Source organism: Argentina silus, assembly GCF_951799395.1.
Source record: "Argentina silus genome assembly, chromosome: 7".
Lineage (NCBI taxonomy): Eukaryota > Metazoa > Chordata > Actinopteri > Argentiniformes > Argentinidae > Argentina > Argentina silus.
The window spans coordinates 4,169,821-4,188,025 of record NC_139661.1 but is presented as its reverse complement, the minus strand read 5'-3'; the positions used below and the strand labels follow the sequence as shown (position 1 = coordinate 4,188,025).

General features: G+C 44.1%; 2 protein-coding genes across 3 annotated transcripts; both read left to right on the top strand.

The window, feature by feature from the left end:
• The first annotated feature begins 2,853 nt into the window (after nt 1–2,853).
• On the top strand, nt 2,854–11,578 carry ncaph (non-SMC condensin I complex, subunit H). Of its 2 annotated transcripts, none has more exons than XM_083674120.1 (18): nt 2,854–2,967; nt 3,535–3,755; nt 3,867–3,957; nt 4,079–4,171; nt 4,518–4,635; nt 4,782–4,924; nt 6,439–6,628; nt 6,912–6,994; nt 7,285–7,490; nt 8,100–8,245; nt 8,359–8,465; nt 8,913–9,029; nt 9,261–9,368; nt 9,757–9,900; nt 10,126–10,236; nt 10,399–10,475; nt 10,741–10,816; nt 11,203–11,578. In XM_083674120.1, exons 2-18 carry the CDS (start codon nt 3,544–3,546, stop codon nt 11,260–11,262), a joined length of 2,082 nt encoding a protein of 693 aa, XP_083530246.1. In that variant the 5' UTR covers nt 2,854–2,967; nt 3,535–3,543; the 3' UTR covers nt 11,263–11,578. The 2 variants fall into 2 exon arrangements, with proteins under 2 accessions (XP_083530246.1, XP_083530245.1); XM_083674119.1 differs by having other exon boundaries at nt 10,396–10,475.
• A 719-nt stretch (nt 11,579–12,297) lies between these two features.
• On the top strand, nt 12,298–17,461 carry vamp8 (vesicle-associated membrane protein 8 (endobrevin)). The gene is made up of 3 exons (XM_083673889.1): nt 12,298–12,579; nt 14,643–14,804; nt 15,701–17,461. Exons 1-3 carry the CDS (start codon nt 12,565–12,567, stop codon nt 15,896–15,898), a joined length of 375 nt encoding a protein of 124 aa, XP_083530015.1. The 5' UTR covers nt 12,298–12,564; the 3' UTR covers nt 15,899–17,461.
• The last annotated feature ends 744 nt before the right edge of the window (nt 17,462–18,205 follow it).

The window sequence follows — 18,205 nt, the reverse complement described above, 5'->3', positions numbered from 1 at the left end:
GGTGGGTTGAGGAGTGAGGAAAATGTGGAGAACAGTTTCCTTGGGTCAGAGGCAGAGGATTGAATTTTGGAATGGTAGTAAGAACCTTTCGCAGTTGATGCAGAGGAAGTGTAGTTGAGGAGGAGAGAGAGATTGATGATTTCAATCATATGTGCGTCATAAAATCGACAACATCGACATCCTGAAGGCCAAATCCATGTTACTAACCCGGAGCAGGTCCATAAATAAGGCCAGGGGTGGTCTCCTGGGCTCGGACAGTAAATTAGCACATGTCAGTCTTGTTAATCAAAAATTTGACACCTAATCTATCGATAAGGAAATGGTCAGTGAAACCACCTGCTCACACACTATAAGCCATCAGCAGTCATATATATTCATTTCATACTACTGAGTAATTCAAATGTTGCAAAACTCCAGGGCCAATAAGAAGTGTCCTCAGCATCCCTTTGGTAAATATCCAAATATATAAAAGGATTTGTATGCATTAAATATATGCCATTTAATAAGTTGCCATGGGTAAGGGTGCCTGCCAAGTAAATATTTCATAAACGTTAATGGGGAAATATATTTCACCGCAATGGTGTGTGTGTGTGTGTGTGTGTGTGTGTGTGTGTGTGCAAGTGTGTGTGTGTGTGTGTGTGTGTGTGTGTGCACGCGTGTGTGTGTGTGTGTGTGTGTGTATGCGTGTGCATGCGTGTGTGTGTGCATGCGTGTGCATGCGTGTGTGTGTTAAGGTAGCTTCCTGTTGGCCAAATGAATCTCAGTACAAGCCATAAGTTCTGCTGCCTGTGGACTTGCAAAAACAAATATGCCATATCAGTTTCAACCTTGCACTCATCAGTCAAGGTCAACAATCCAACTACACAAGTGATTGGAATGTCCAAGAGGTTATTTGTTGCAGATGAAAAGATGACAGAGGAAAGAAATTAACTCATATCAAAGATCTACAGTCATAGTCACGCTCTCCCCACTCATTGTCCACTGAGACCCTGCTGTTCAAATGGCCGCATTCACAGCCTTAGCAGCTCCTACACCGACAGCACACTTACAGTCCAGACCACAGATATATTACCAACGTTGACTCTGCCTTCCATTTTCACTGAAAGTATCAGAGTAATGTTGCCGTTTTCCCATTGCAGATGGACCTGTTTGGATTACCGCCAGCCAGTAATGTCAAATGATGTTGCTGCTGACATAGTAAATGAATTACATAGGTGCACTCAGAAATGGTGGACACAGAAACATTGGCGCATGTTACCACTATATGAACTCCCAACAAAGAACAACAACAACAAAAATAAACAAATAGCCGTGGCTTCAGATACATGCTCTGTGTTGCCAGCGCTTCGGTTGGAAGAGATAAATGGCCTCTCCAGCCCATCCTCCTCGACACACGCAGCCCACTCCCGGTGTGTGTGTGTGTGTGTGTGTGTGTGTGTTTATACTTCAGTTTCCTCTATAGACCCCCATGACCATATATCACCGGGCTACGTCTCTGCGGATGCATTAACCAGATTATCCATCACTATAGAGGGTGGGGGGTGGGGGGTGGGGTGCAGGGCATTTAGACTGAGAATGACTGTGGAAGTGAGAAAAGGATGATATATACATATAGGTTATAAGAGGCTAGAACCTCTGGGGGTACAGTATTAGAGAGTAAAGGGATTGATGGGAGAGAGAGGTTTGTAGAAATAGGACAAATATGCAAAGTTTACAATTCACAAGTGGAAGAAGGAAGAGCAAAATATACCAAATAAAATTTGACTATGCAATGCAACTATCAACTTGTAAAATCCTGCAAGCTGACACTTGCTTCTCTTTAGTTGATACTGATGAATAGGCAAGACAATTTAAGACCAATGAATACATTTTGTTATTTACTGCCATCTAGCGTAAAATGTAATACATATTGGAGTCTATAATGGGTTAGGGTTAGGTTGGAGCTAGGATTAGGGCTGGAGTTAGGGTTAGAGTTGCATTTGGAGTTAGGATTAGGGCTGGAGTTAGGGTTAGAGTTGCATTTAGAGTTAAGGTTAGGAGCTAGGGTTAGGGCTTGTAGGATTATGGTTGGAGCTAGGGTTAGGGCTGGAGCTAGGGTTAGGGTTGGAGTAAGGGTTAGGGTTGGAGTTAGGTTTAGGTTTACGGTTTGACCTAGGGTTTGAACTAGAGTTAGGGCCAGGGACCACTGCATTTCATCAATAGGGACTTGCAAAATGAAGTAAATAGACAAAATTTGGGGGAAACGTATTCAAATGAGAATTAACATAAAAACAAGAAAGATGGGCTAAAGATTCCAAGTGCAAATTTCATCATAATAAAATTTCATCAAATTTCATCATAATACTCAAATATATAAATATTATCATTACGTAACTATAAGCGTTTTATAATACACTGTAATTCAAGTAAAAAAAACAACAGATACAGTCTCGGTACAGATATTTAAATATTCGTTTTTGTTGACAAAAACATTCAAAAAAGAAAGCTTTGACATGAGTGATTACCAGAAGCGCAACGTGATGACGCATTCCTTGCCTATCTCCGGGCGCGCACGATTTGCCACCCTGGGTAACCCGGTTTTCTGTTTAGTATACAAACATCCATGTGGAGACAAACAGAGCCTTAGCCACACACAGCTAGCCAGACTAGCCATTAGAGAGAAAATACTTTGTTGCGATATATTTGACATTTTTCCGGATCTGACTGGCGCCAGACACCTTTAATTTGTGTCAACATTAGACACTATAGTAGTAGTAGTACTCCACAGGTTCAGGCGTACACTGGGCTTGCAAAACGAGCGCACCCCCTCTCCGATTCGAACCGTTCGTTCGGCGCAAAATTTCAAATGGTGACGAGCAGGAAGAATAATATCGCCAGATATCGCATCACGTTCATCTAAGTTAACCAATTTACAGTTGATACATATTAACTGTACTCTGATCCTGGAGGCATTGGATAAAAGTTGAGGTAAGAAAGCCAGCTACGAATTCAAGTTACACTTATTTATCCAGCATCAACTCTGGCAGGAATAGCATTGTTAACGCGTTAGCACGCGTTGGCTAGCTAGCTAGCTAGTTGTTGCTCAGTAGTTCCTGGTGCCCAGCTACTTCAACCGTGTCTACTTAGTGTGTTAGTCATGATGTTACAAATGTATATGAATGAAATGTAGCTAATCTACTCAGAAGAGGCTAATTCGTTTTTAATCAGCTCAGTATTTCAGGTGTATTGTGTGTATTATGTATTGTATGTATGTGTTTGTGTGTGTGTACACGTACGTACGTACAACAACATCATCATCATTGTGAGTAATATAGACAGTTTGTTACAGCTATGAGAGCCATCATAACGATTGCTTAAAGTTTGGTAGCAAGCTGTTAATGCCTTGGCCTATAACACACAGTTTTAGTCAACAACAGCTAGCCTAGTAGGGTGATCAACAACAACTTCACGTATAACGTTCCAGTCTGCAGGGCAAAGGTCAAAGGAGGACGTCACGATCGTGAGCTAGCTAACATTACAACCGTCCTTTTCCAGGCAGTCACGATGAGCGCATCCTCAACACCCATCTCCCGGGTACGTCAGTGGGCTTCGCCGTCCTTGAAGCATAAGGGCGCCTCTCCCGCTACGAGCACCCCGCTCCTGGCATCTTTTCCCGGCAACGATGATGAGCTGGAGCGGCGTCAGAGGCGTAAATCCAGGGTCATTGACCTACAAACTGCGCCTGACTCGCCATATAATGAGTCTGCCTCTCATAGGTAGGGAATACCTCTAGCCCACCCTCAGCAAGTAAATCCCCTCTACTGCATCTTGACAGGTGTGATATTGATTCAGGTCTTATATAAGACAATCCTTTTGTTTGTATTCAGCACCACAGGGACCCCCGCTGCAGTGCCGAAGCTGTCAAATGCACAGATTTCAGAGCATTACTCCACCTGCATCAAGCTGTCCACTGAAAATGTATGTAGGCATGCATGCATACATCATGTAACTGACATTCTGAAGAATGGGAAAGTGGGTCAGTGGGTTTTGAGGAACCTTTGGCAAGACAAGCCTTATATTCCTTTCCCCTTTTTTGCAGAAAATTACAACCAAGAACGCCTTTGGTCTCCACCTGATTGATTATATGGCTGACATCCTCAAACAGAAGGATTCTGAGGCCACAAACTTCAAGGTATGGTTTTAGACATGAATTATTCCTTCTGTGGCTCTCTTGAAATTTCCCCATCACACAATACTTCAATATTGAGATGCCTTTGATACTGAGAGCAGGATGAAGAATTATGCTAATGCAGAAAGGAATTTCCTAAAAAATAAATCAAGACATGCTCCCTACCAGGCTATCTCACTGCTTGCTGTTTCAATTTGACGTCCACACGCGTAACTCCGACATTCCAGTAAATCTTGCATTCCTGTCAATGGGAAATGGTGACGATTTGAGTTACACGTGCAGATCTCAAGTGGGGATTCCACCCTCGGTGACCGTCTGTTTTAAAGTGTTTCTGTTTGCGCCTGCCCAGGTGGCTGCGGGAACCCTGGATGCCAGTACAAAGATTTACGCCGTCAGAGTGGACGCCGTCCACGCTGACGCCTACAGAGTGCTGGGAGGTCTTGGTGGTGAGACGAAGCCTGGTGAAGGTAGGAGTCCCTGAGGACATCATCCACCATCACCATTACTTTCTCTGCCATCAACAAATTATGACTATGAATAAAAAATAAAAATAACCACCCCCCCCCCCTCCCTCTTCATTCCCCTCTTCTTGTTATGGTTTGTGTGGATCAAGGTCCAGGGGGTGACGGGGAAGAGGAGGGCTCAGAAGGAGACTTGGCGGCCAAGCAGGTGGTGAAGAAGAAAAGGCCCCCGAAGAGGACGGTGGAGCAGAACCTGAGCAACATCAACAGCTCTGAGACCGAGAGGAAGTGTGAGGTAAGATGGATTCTCTTTGAGGAACAGCCTAAAAGAGGAAAGGGTCTGCTTGATGGAGTTGGAAAATTGTTTTACTAAAATCGGTAAACGGTGCAATGAAATGCTTACTTACGAGCTAACATTGCAGTGATATATATATACAGTTAGGTCTGGAAATATTTGGACAGTGACACAATTTTCATAATTTTGGCTCAACTTTGCTGAATTTGGCTGAATCTGAGCAGACAGTATATCCCTAAACACTTCAGAATTCATCCACTGCTTCTGTCTTCTGTCACATCATCAATAAACACTAGTGACCCAGTGCCATTGGAAGCCATGCATGCCCATGCCATCACACTGCCTCCACCGTGTTTTATAGATGATGTGGCAGTTCCAAGCCTTCTCCATACTTTTTTCTTCCCTTCATTCTGGTACAGGTTGATCTTAGTTTCATCTGTCCAAAGAATGCTCTTCCAGAATTGGGCTGGCTTTTTTAGATGTTTTTTTGGCAAAGTCTAATCTGGCCTTTCTATTCTTGAGGCTTGTCAATGGTTTGCACCTTGTGGTGAAACCTCTGTATTTGCTCTTGTGAGGTGTTCTCTTTATGGTACACTTGGATAATGATATGCCTACCTCCACTTGGCTGGATGTTGTGAAGGGGTTTATTGATTATCATGTGAGGGGTTTATGATTATCATGTGAAGGATCCTGCGATCATCCACCACTGTTGTTTCCGTGGATGTCCTGACCTTTTTGTGTTACCGAGCTCACCAGTGTGTTATTTTTTTCTCAGAATGTACCAAACTGTTGATTTGGCCACTCCTAATGTTGCCGCTATCTCTCTGATGGATCTTTTTGTTTTTGCAGCCTACGGATGGCCTGTTTCATTTACATTGAGAGCTCCTTTGACTGCATGTTGTGCGTTCACAGCAACAGCTTCCAAATGCAAATACCACACTTGGAATCAACTCAAACCTTTTACCTGCTTAATTGATAAAGAAATAACAAAGGAATAGCCCACACCTGTCCATGAAACAGCTTTTGAGTCAATTGTCCAATTACTTTTGGTCCCACAAAAAAGAGGGGGCTACATATAAAAGAGCTGTAATTCCTAAACCCTTCCTCAAATTTGGATGGGAATACCCTCAAATTAAGTCTGCACTTTAAGCCCATATTATATAACTGTAACTTGAATATGTTTTGGTAAACAGCTAAAATATGTCATTTAGCTGACGCTTTTATCCAAAGCGACTTACATTGCAGTGAGATCATGTCATCATGGACCAGAATCTCAAAGGAATGTTTCCAACATCTTGTGGAATCAATGCCACGAAGAATTGAGGCTGTTTTGAGAGCAAAGGGAGGCCCTACCCAGTATTAGTATAGTGTTCCTAATAAAGTAAAAATCAACAATAATTCAATGAATGAAGTGAGTTGAAAAGCCATGCATTTGTTATCATCATAAACTTGATGAAGACCATAGATTGAGTTGGATGAATGACTTGTCGTCCCCCCGCTCCCTCAAACTTCAGGTAGATCCTATGTTCCAGCGCATGGCGTCCTCCTTCGATGAGAGCAGCACAGCAGGCGTCTTCCTGCCTGTGTTGTTCAGCGAGGACAGTCGCTGTGAGCTGCTCTTCCCCTCCCACATGACCTTGCTGCACTCCAGGCCCTCCTGCTCCCCACTCCCTCCGCAGCGGACCTTTGCACAACCCTTCACAGGTAAAAACAAGCACTGCCAGACAGACTGTGTACTGTACTGTATTTGCTGTGTGCTGCCCCCTGGTGGTTTGGCCTAGTAACTGGATGTACTGATCTGTGGCCGAATCGCAAAAGTCTTTCCCTTGATTCCTCGCCGCCTCCTCAAAAAAACATTAGAAGAGAAGGTCCAAGGGGAGGAACCTCAGACCATCTCCAATGAGTTCTGAGAAGGAGGCGAGGAGAGAGGATGAGAAGAATCAAGGAGAGACTTTTGAGATCAACCCCATGACTGTGTTGGATACAGGTGGTCTCCAGAGGTCCCAGGAGAAGAGCTCCATCTGCCCGTCCCTGGCGGACTTCTCTTTCACCAGCTGGAACCCTGATCAGGTCAGAGACACACAACAACAGTCCACCAACAGCAGAAGACTCTGTACCTACTGTACTTGGTAGTAGTGAGTTAACCAGTGGAGGGAGAAACCAGAGGACGGGCTCATTGTAATGGATGGATCTGAATGAGGAACGGTATCAAACACATATCAGTTGCATACCATCATGAACCTGTCCTCCGGTTTCTCACTCCACCAGCCGCCGCTGGAGTGAAGGTAACGTATTATATATCTGCTAGACCCCTGTGGGCCCTGACTAACCACTGCATCTGTGCATCACCCAACCTGCAGACCATGAACCAGCTGCTGGAGAAGATGAAGCAGGGGGAGCACGTGTTTGACGTGAACGCTGAGGCGGAGCCCGACGAGGACGAGGGCGGCGGACAGGACCTAGGGGACGATTTCGACGCGGATTACGAGGACGGCCAGGGGGACTGTGGGGAGGGCTCTAAGGAACAGAAGGACGGCTGTGAGGTGGCAGGGACCCAGAAAGGACGGTGAGGATGCCGAGGCGGTTCACTACTACTACTACTACAACAACAACAACAACAATACACGACGATACTCTGCTCGTCAATGGCCCGAATATCGAAAGCCTTTTCTTGATTCGCTCGCATCCTCTCTCCTGGACTCCTTCTCAGAAGGAGGAGAAGGCTCAAGAGTAAGGAACCTCAGTTTCTCTGTTCCAACAAGTTTTCGAGAAGGCAAAGGATAGAAGATGCGAGGAATCAAGAGAAGTCTTTTCATTAGATTTGCCCACTACCCATTTGGAGGATACAAGAGATGTTTCACCACAGGGTATTTCATAAATACCACACTAACACACCCAGTCCCACTAAACACCTAGTTCCATATCAGGATCAAAGCAGTGAAACCTTTTGGCTCTTTTTGAGACTAACAGCTCCACCACAGATAAGTGCCACTTTAAGTGCTGCTGTTGGAGTGGTGTTACTTATCAGAGCGAAAATAATTGGATCCAGTGCCGACGCGTCAGCAGTTAATCTCTTGGAACATGCTGATTGGGTTCGAAATCCAACTTTCTCTGACAAGCCTGAATAAGAAAAACTTGCTTATTGCTCCATTTCTCTTTCTTCATTCGTTGACAGGGATGTGATTCCCATCGGAGAGGGGGATATTGCCACCATGTGTCTCCAGCTGTCCTCTCAGCCCAGGGAGTACTCCTACTTCAGCCCCAAGACCATGGCCACGTGGGCCGGCCCTGGCTACTGGCAATTTAAGCCAAAGCATAAACGTGAGTGTTTGTTGTCATACGAAAGAAGCTGTGTGTGTGTGTGTGTTGGGACATTCCCTTAATTGTATCGTCCTCACTCCTCCCCCCCTCCCTCTTTTTCTCTCTCTGTTCAGAGGACCAAGCGCCTGACAAGGAAACTCGCAAGAGAAAGCCCAAGAAGGCCTTTGAAATCGACTTTAACGATGATGTCAACTTTGAGACCTACTTCCGCAGTACTAGAGTGAGCCCATGGTTGCCCGTTCAAGTTCACCAACGGTTTTCTGAGCTGTTCTCATAGTTACAAAGAAGTGCTGTGTTTGCCACTTTTGCGATGTTATTTGATGCTATTTTAGGTGTCAAGTGACTTGACAATCCATTGCAGTGATCCTCAGTCCTGGTCCTGGAGAGCCACAGCGCTGCAGGCTTTGGTCCCAGCTCAGCAGTGACACACCTGATTCAGCTAATTTAAGGTTATGGAGTTCAGTTGGTTAGTTCAATCAGGTGTGATGGCACCGGGCTGGGACGAAAACCTGGACCCACTGTGGCTCTCCAGGACCAGGATGGAGTATCATCCATGGCTTTGTACATGTCCATGTGTGAGTAGTATTGATTGATTCCACTAGTGTTCACTGTGTGTGTGTGTGTGTGTGTGTGTGTGTGTGTGTGTGTGTATATCTGTGTCCCACAGGCTGCTACCACTAACAGCAAGTCAGCCCTCACCAGCAACAAGAAGACCACTCTACCTGCAGACTTCCAGTTCCCCCCAGAGACCCTGTCCCAACTCAGCCTCAAGCCGTCCAGCACGGTAGTTCACCCCAAAATCATCATTTCTTAATCTATCACATACCTATTAGTGTTGTCTGTTGACCAGCAGTGACACCATCTAGGAAGCGCCTGACATTCCATTTTTGGATGAACTCTCTCTTTTAATGTCAATCTTAATCTCACCCACCGTTTTAGGGCGGATTTGGGGCTATTATGAAGCTGTCTTATTGGGTTGATGTGCCCACTGACACTGTTTTTCTGTCTATCACAGTTGTGTAAAGAGGGGGAGAAGAGGTTGTCTGGAGAGCTGGGGGAAGGCATCGGAGACTATGACTACAACAATGCTAACGACACAGCCAACTTCTGCCCGGGCCTGCAGGTCTGGGACACCGATGATGACTCATATCTAAGTCTACACACAACAATGTATCATAGACGGTCCCCCCCCCCCCCCCCCCCCATTCATTACTAGCACCATTTCAGCACTCTACTTGTTTTATAGCTTTGTTTTCTTCTAGGTTCTCTAGGAGTATTGGGTGTATTTTCTTTTCTATCCATATTGAACGCTCTGTCTCTCTCTAGCATAACATTGTGGTAACGATAGGGACATCATCCCATTATGAAAACAACAACACCCTTTTCATCTCTGACATTTTTATTGATTTTCTCTTCTGTGTCATTACTGTTATCTTACACTGTCCTTTTTCCCCTCCCTTCCCCCTCATCCCTCACTCTCTCACACTCTCTCTCTCTCTCTCTCTCTGCAGGGCGGGGACAGCGATGATGATGGCGAAGGGTTTGGCGGCCCAGATGACCCTGAGCCATCTGCGGACAGTATGCCCCGTTCCTCCCAAGATCATGACGTTGTCTCCACCTACGGGGAGGATGACCTGGTGCCCGAACCACAAAGGGTAAGGGGGAGGAGACCAAGGATGAGCCAGTGTCCACTTTGTCTTACAACTCGCAAACGGTAGCATTCCATTTCAAATCGTGTTAGACGGAGAGTTAAAAGAAGCCTGGGAGACGAGAATTTGAGCCGATGTCAGCCTCATCGCGATGGTAGCTTTCCCTTAACGAGTCTTGTTCGATGGAGAGAGGGGAAAAAAATAAGCCTGGCTTTGCCTCTTTCCCCTCAGGTGAACAAGATCGAGATCAACTATGCAAAGACAGCCAAAAAGATGGATATGAAGAGACTCAAGAACTCCATGTGGAACCTTCTGACTGACACTCCAGAAAAACAAGCCACGGTCAATTTCTCTTCCAAATCTCTTTTCACCCCAAAGTCTCTGTAGATTCTACGGTTTGGCAAATGCGTGTTTTTTTTTTTTTCCTGTTTGTGCTTCATTCTCCCATGTCCCCCCCCCTCCCCCCTTCCCTGCTGGTTGACGGTGTGTTGTTGTTCTCAGCAGGAGCCTGACAACATGGAGACATCAGAGGTGTCTGGGGAGAAAGTCTTCAGTCAGACCACAAAGAGCCTGCTTCAAAGGTACCTCAGTGCCTCATCACTGAGCTCACTCTGACATTATGCCTGGGTTTTCTTTGCACTTCAGTGGACGAGTGTGTGTGGAGGTTGTGGCTTCGCTGTTCCTTAAAGCTTGTAGACATGCATCATTTAAACGGTGCTGTCAACAGAGGGGTTTTGGAGGTTCCAAACATTGATTCATTGCTTAAAGGGGTGTGGACATGACACGCGTGCAGATGAATAATGCAGTGTCTAAACCGTGTTCTGTCTTTCTCACCTGTCACTTCAGTCTGCCCTCCAACATGGCTCAGAACCTGTCCGTACCCCTGGCGTTCGTGGCCCTGCTGCACCTGGCCAATGAGAAGGTGAGTAGTCATCATTCCATTCCCGTGACCACTGAGTAAACCACCTGCTGTTGATGATAGATATGTAACATTTGGTGGATAGGCTGCCTGTACATTAACCCAAAATGCATATTTAAAAGGATCTTTTTTTTTTAATTTTATTTTTAACTTGAAGAACTTTTTACATTTAACATAGTCATGACTATCAGTCATGTATCAGTCTTTCAGTATGATCTCTATCAATTCAAATCAAACTTTATTTCTACAGCACATTTCATATACAGATGTACAGGTTAACAGGAAAAATAAATAAATAAAAACAAAGAGAGAAAATAATTAGTTAATGAGTCTGACTTTAAAAAAAAGTTGACCAGTCATTCACTGTAATGCATTTTTCCTTTCAACAGAATTTGGAGCTTGTCAAGGTGGATGACATGTCTGATATTGTCATCAAGCAAGGCCATTGAAAGAGGATGGATGACAGGACTTCTACACCCAGGATCATCTCTCTTCAATTTACACGTCCTCTCTTTTTCTCTGTATATGATGAACTCTGAGCCATTCATGTCAAAGGCACCAACACATTTACTTTTCAAGTTCATGGAAGATATATATTTTTTCTTGAAAATTGATAGTGTCCTTTCAAGATGATCGTCTTTTATGACCTGAATAGTGTTTTAACCATATTTGCTTTCTATTTAACCTGTACTTTGTCTGCTCCACATGTGTGCAGATAATCTAAATGCACAATGTACACAGTTTAATGTGTACATAACAAATAAAAAAAACACTTTTCTACATGACCTGTGTACAAACATATTCCATGTTATTTTTAGCAAATCGTTTATTTTTTTACCATTGCCTTTGTTTGGTACTCAGACGTCATTGAAGTGCATTGAGTTCCCTCCAGCCCTCTGAGCTGCTGCCCAGAGAGGGTTAAAACCGGTTGGTCTGGGTTAGGCAGAAGCGGGCAAGGTGATACTGCATCAGCATGACTTTGGAAGAGCATAAGCTGCTGGGCAGGGTGGAGTGAGTCAATGAACTGTTGGCTTTTTAGGGAAATTTGTACACTTGACTGTTGACCGAAAATGTTTTGGATGGTATGGTACAGCGTTCCTTCTCTCTAGAACATGAGTACACGTCACTCCACTCTGCCAAGCTACATTTTGGAATGGGAACGTATCCATATCAGTACGGCAATAGGCCTTCATCACCATGTGATTCTAAGAATGTAGGCATGATGTGTTCAGAAATGAAGAACTGGCTGAGAATGTTGCAAAACTTCCCTGAACCATGATCAGATGTCTGCCAGCACTGATGACACCATCTGATTGATGGAGACGAAGAAGAGACGCCGTCAGAAGATCATGAGCCGATAGAGAGGAGAGGCTTAATGCCATAAGAACCCAGATCCGCAAAAATGTGTTAGATCAAAGTCAGGATATCATTACGTAGGCATGTTCGAGTGCTTTCACTTTGATGCAGGCGAGAAGGGCGCGTTTATGAGTCCGACGCCCTCCCGAGGACGCAGGTGGAAGCAGACGGAGGAGGGCCAAAGCGAAGGAATTCACTTTGGAGAGTAAAAAAAATAAACCAGGAAGTTAGCAGCAACAGGCGGGTCACGCAATCCGCTGTAGAGTGAACATCAAACTCGCCTAGTCGATCAACAAAAAAAAAAGGTCGAAAGATTGCATGTATTACGACTCAACAAGCTGAATCCCTCCGGTTGGCTTTAATCAACAAGTGGACACGAAAGTTTCCGGAAAAAAATGAACCATGATCTGGTAGGTGCTGATCTTTAGTGTGCTTGAGCGGATTTGTGTTCTGTTGAAACATCTACAAAAAACAACCAGTTCTCACTTTAGAATAGAAATGGTACGGTTTGAATATCAATACACCAAGTGGTGTGTCCAGTGTGGATGGGTGGTTTTTATGTAGGATATTGTGTGACAAACAAACGATTTAAAGCGAAATATTGTTCTTGTCCCTACTACTGGGCATTTTGAAAGTGCGTTGAGGAAGTATACAGTTTTACAATTGTTGCTTGTGGAGCCAACTGCTCTCGGCGCTGTCGAAACCATGTTACTTTCGGGACTATAATTTAGAATAAGTGTTGTAATTCTTTAGTGGCATGTTTACTTCCATCACAGTTAAGCAAGCATCTCTGTCATTCCACAACACATCAAAACCTCAGCTCTATCCTGAGCTGTGTCGATTTGTTGGACATGATAGTCAAATGATAGTCAAGGTGAGGCCATTATTGATAGCTATTCAAATGAAAGAACCGTTCTTTCCTTCTTGAGTGGGTTTAGGCAAAACAAATCTTCAGATCAACACACCTTAAGGAGACGGTGACTAAACCAACACAACCACAACACAGATATGTTTACCTCTTTAGCCTGCTGCTTTATTGTTGACGGAACCCATCTGGAAATGTTTTGATAATGAGACCGAGTGGGTCCAGTGAAACAGGTCTCAAATGTTTCACACATGTTCAAACCTGAATATACTCACAAAAAATGGTTGATACATTCTTGGTTATTTAGGCAGTGGCTTAGATCACCTCACAATATAGACATGTCATTTTCTTTCAAACATCCTATGATCTCGTAACCTAAGACCCCAATTTATTTGTCAATTTGGTCAGCCAAATAATTAGGTGGCTATATCTGTTAAATATCAATATTATTGTCAGCGAGGATGGGCAGAAGTAGACCTACTTGTATGGCAAGGTGTTAACCCTGTTGCTGAAAAACTTCCAAGACCTCAAAAAAGGCATGTATTTTATAAGATACGATTTTGTAATACTTGATGCAGCCTCGTCACCAACTAGGCTACGTGAACTTATTTGGTTCGTCAGTAATGTTTCTGTCTCAGTGGGAGTTTGTCATTTGATAGCAGTCTGCCATTCAGTGGGCCTCATGCAGAGCCTTGTGCCGGGAGAGAGCCAGGTTGAGAGGGAGGAGACACACTGAGAACAGAAGAGAAAAGAAGGAAGGAAGAAAGAAAGAGGGAGGGAAGAGGGAGGGAGGGAGGAGGGGAGCCAGGTGGTGATGCAGAATAGCTCGCTGTTTCCTGGAGACGCCTGTGTTTGTATGCCAGTGGGCCTGCTCTTGGGGTTTGGAAGAGAAGTAGGCCTAACACACACACACACACACACACACACACACACACACACACACTACACTACACTACACAAATACATACAGTATACAATTGACTTCACACCTCTTGCAGCAATGTGCGATAGTAGCCTGTCGGTTGCACTTAGTTATGATCACACATAAACATGTGGCATTTCTAGGGTGTGTTTCACATGAATGCAAAACACATTACGGCAAAATCTACGACAATCAATCAGCTTCAGACACAGACGCCATGAGGAGTAATTAACACAAAGCCATGATGCCAAAACTGGAAATGTGCTCCTGGTTCATTTGATACTGGTCCTTTTACAGTGTTGGTGGCATTTAGACATGCCCAGGTTTCTGGCTGCTGTGATAGCACTTACAGATCAGACATGAAGATATTGTGGATGCGGGTTTAAAACTGCACTGCAGAGCTCTTTGCTGATGGCTAATTTGCTATATATATATAAAGCCAGGATTGCTGAAGCCGGATAAAATGACGCACTCGTCGGTCCATCTTGGTAACATCCAACAGCACCTGATAATCATCAGATTTATTGTTGTCCCCATTTTGTGTAGGAGTATTTTTCCATCCTTATTGATCTGTCTCTCTCTCTGTCTGTCTGTCTGTCTGTCTGTCTGTCTGTCTGTCTGTCTGTCTCTATCTATCTATCTATCTATCTGTCTGTCTGTCTCTGTCTGTCTCTTTCTGTCTCCAGGAGCAGGGAGAGGAGGAGGTGGTGCAGAAGGATAAGGTACAGAGTCTGCAGTCTCAGGTTGATGGGGTGAAGGACATCATGACCCAGAATGTGGACCGGATCCTGGCCCGGGGAGAGAGGCTGGACGACCTGATGGGAAAGTCTGAAGACCTGCAGGCTGGGGTCAGTCATTCTGTTCTCTCTCTCTCACTCTCTCTATCTCTCTCACTCTCCATTTCTCTTTCTCTCTCTCTCTCTCTCTCTCTCTCTCTCTCCCTCTCTCTCTCTCTGTGTTGGGGCTAATATCGTACTGGTCTCGGTGTGATGGCTTGTTGTTTTGTTTTGCGGTTGTGTTCTGTGGTATGGTTGGGGATGTTTTGATGATGAAGGGGGCCGGGGTGGTATTTGGGGTGTAAATATTAGGTGTGTTCATATTTAAGTGACAATGTTGTAGTAAAGAACATCAAAAGTCTCTCTTTCTCTCTATCTCTCTCTTTCTCTCTCTCTCTCTCGCTCTTTCTCTGCATTATGCACCCTCAGATTTGTGTTACACTCTTTTTACCCCGACTGTTTTTCATCTGGGAGGCATACCGTTCTCTTTAGCAACCAGGTTTTTATTTGCTTTAACCACCTGGCGTGTATTAGAGATTGGCTGTTATTGTAGACCGAGGTTTATTCTGTTTAACCCCCACCGTTGTTGCCAAATTTCTGCTCAAACCCGCAATATGACAGAGCTAAATATATACCATAGCCTACTGAAACAAATATCCACCAACATGTTATCAACATTGTTAGCCTACAATAAATCAGTCAAAACCTTCATCTTTTGATAGATATGGTAATTGTATTATCACTTACATACAAAGCTGCCACTGTCAAACTAGTAATAGTGGTAATGTTGCTTATTGGAAATGTTACGGTAGTTCACCCTGATTACAAGTTATTAAACCTTATCCTGTGGATTAAGAGCTACTCACCTCATCTAATGAGGTCAATTTGTTAGTTTGGTGAACTGTTCTTTAACCCCTTACCTCCAATTCACTCTCTAATCTCCTCTCTCTCCCCACCCCCCCTCTCAGGCTCAGAACTTTAAGCACACGTCCCAGAAGGTGGCCCGCACGTACTGGTGGAAGAATGTGAAGATGGTGGTGTTGATCATAGTGATCGTGCTCGTCATCATCCTCATCATCGTGCTGCTGGCCACCGGAGTTATCCCCACAGGCAGTGGCACTGCCCCTGCCCCTGCCCCTCTGCCTCCCATTACCCCAAAACCATGATACACACACACACACACGTGCACACACACACACTCACACACACACACACACACACACACACACGTTTCAAACTCTATTTTTTTAAATAACCCCAATTGTTTTGCACATTCACTCTCTCTGGAATGTAGAACTGTCTCAACTCTTGTACAATTGAAAATGATTGGGCCTCACACCCTTCAGCAATAGTCTTGGGCCATTCAAACACTGTCTGTTTTTTTTGAGAAACTCTCTTTTCATACGTAGTGTGGGGCTAATTCTTTGTGACGCATGGGGCCTATAACCAATGTCAATATGATCAATGCTTGCCTGTATGCTGTCTTCATGTCAGCGAACATGGGGGAAGTTAACAGGAAGCAAATCATTGAATTCTATATTTCTGCTATTAGCCATTCAATCACAATTCAAACACTCGATTTTTAGTAGTCAAAGTGAAGTATAAAGCCGCTTGTTTCCATATTCGTTTCAAAAGGTCATTTGGTGTTTTAGGGCTTGTATGTGATGAAAGGTGATTTACCCATGCTCCTCTGTGATCCACACACAGCCGCAGGTAAAGCCTCCAAGAGGCCGAAGGTACATGCTGTGTGAAACGTCTGTCCGTCATTCATCACGATCACTATCTTTGGTCTTGTTTTTGTTAAGTCAACTTTTTCTTCTTTTTTTTCTCCATTGTGTTTGAATGTATTTTAGCTGAGATGGTTACTGGTGGGCTAGTGTACTGCATTTGTGTTTTGAAACATAGGTGACCCAGAGGATGTGGTATTGAGAGCGGAACACAAAGTGTGTGTGGGGAGGGGAGGGGAGGGGAGGGGAGGGGAGAGGGGGGTAGGGGAGAATGCCGGTTCTCTGTACTCAGTGTTGGAAACCCTAGCTAATCCAGCCAACCGGCTGTGAGAGGGCAGTTGAACAGCAAACAGCTCTCCCTGCTGGCCAAATCGAATAGGTGCAATTGCTGTTCATCACAGCTTTGCTGTACTGTATCTTCCTCTCGTAGAATAGGGTAGTAGCTCTTACATGAACATACATTAATCCTAGTAATGGCTTAACACTTTCGTTCCACTTGTACAGTTAAGCATTTATCCTAAAAAGAATGTTTTATTTAATCCAGCTGCTGAAGTTTTCTCCAGTAAATTCAAGAGGAGCATTTGGCATCTGTTTACTTTATCCCGCTGCCCGCTCCACAGTTACAACTCCATTTGAGCTTTGGAATGGTCAAGGAGTCCACTCCCATGCTTGTATATAGGTCAAGTTGTCTCACCTGTTTGTATATTTGTAAACTGTAAAGGCCCCCCAACTATCCTATTAATGTAAGGTTGTATTCTCTTTAGGCTATTTATTGATCTTTTATCTTTCTCTGCCTTACTGAACATCTGTGTTTTGCATGTTATTAATGTTATTTTTAATCCAAATTACCAATGAAGGAGTATGATATGGAAAACAGTATATTAATTAAAAATAATATCCTTGATTATTTAAACCAAGTGCCTGAAGCATGAATGCAATATTTATGTAATGGGAACATTTTGAAATGCCTTAATACCTGAATAATAAAGTATAACGACATTATTTTTTTTGATGTTTTATAATCCTATGTGCCTTGCTGGAGTCAAATCGTAAAGCTGTGTTACTTGTCATTTTAGCCTCTGTGGCTTCAGATCTCGGTCCCCTTCTTCCAAGAGTGTCTGTCCTTTGGGTTGTAATGATCCCATCCAGCGTGACACACACCTCCATTTGAATCCCCCTCCTGTGGTCAATTTGTAGATGCTAAATGTGATCCTTGGGAAGACCCTACCCTAAACTCTTACCTTAACCCTACCCTAAACCCTTACCTTAACCCTACCCGAAACCCTTACCTTAACCCTACCCTAAACTCTTACCTTAACCCTACCTGAAACCCTTACCTTAACCCTACCCTAAACGCTTACCTTAACCGTACCCTAAACCCTAAACCCTTTCCTTAACCCTACCCTAAACGCTTACCTTAACCCTACCCTAAACCCTTACCTTAACCCTACCCTAAACGCTTACCTTAACCCTACCCTAAACTCTTACCTTAACCCTACCCTAAACGCTTACCTTAACCGTACCCTAAACCCTTACCTTAACCCTACCCTAAACGCTTACCTTAACCCTACCTTAACAGTTTCAAATCAATTTCAAGGGGGTGAGTCGGCCGTCCCAAGCATCTCATTTAGCATTTACCGTGGTAAATTTAGTTTATATGGAGAAACACAGTCTCATCACGCAGACGTGGTCTTAGATTTAAATGTGTTTTAGATCAGTCAGATGCTTTGGGATTGGGAATATGGG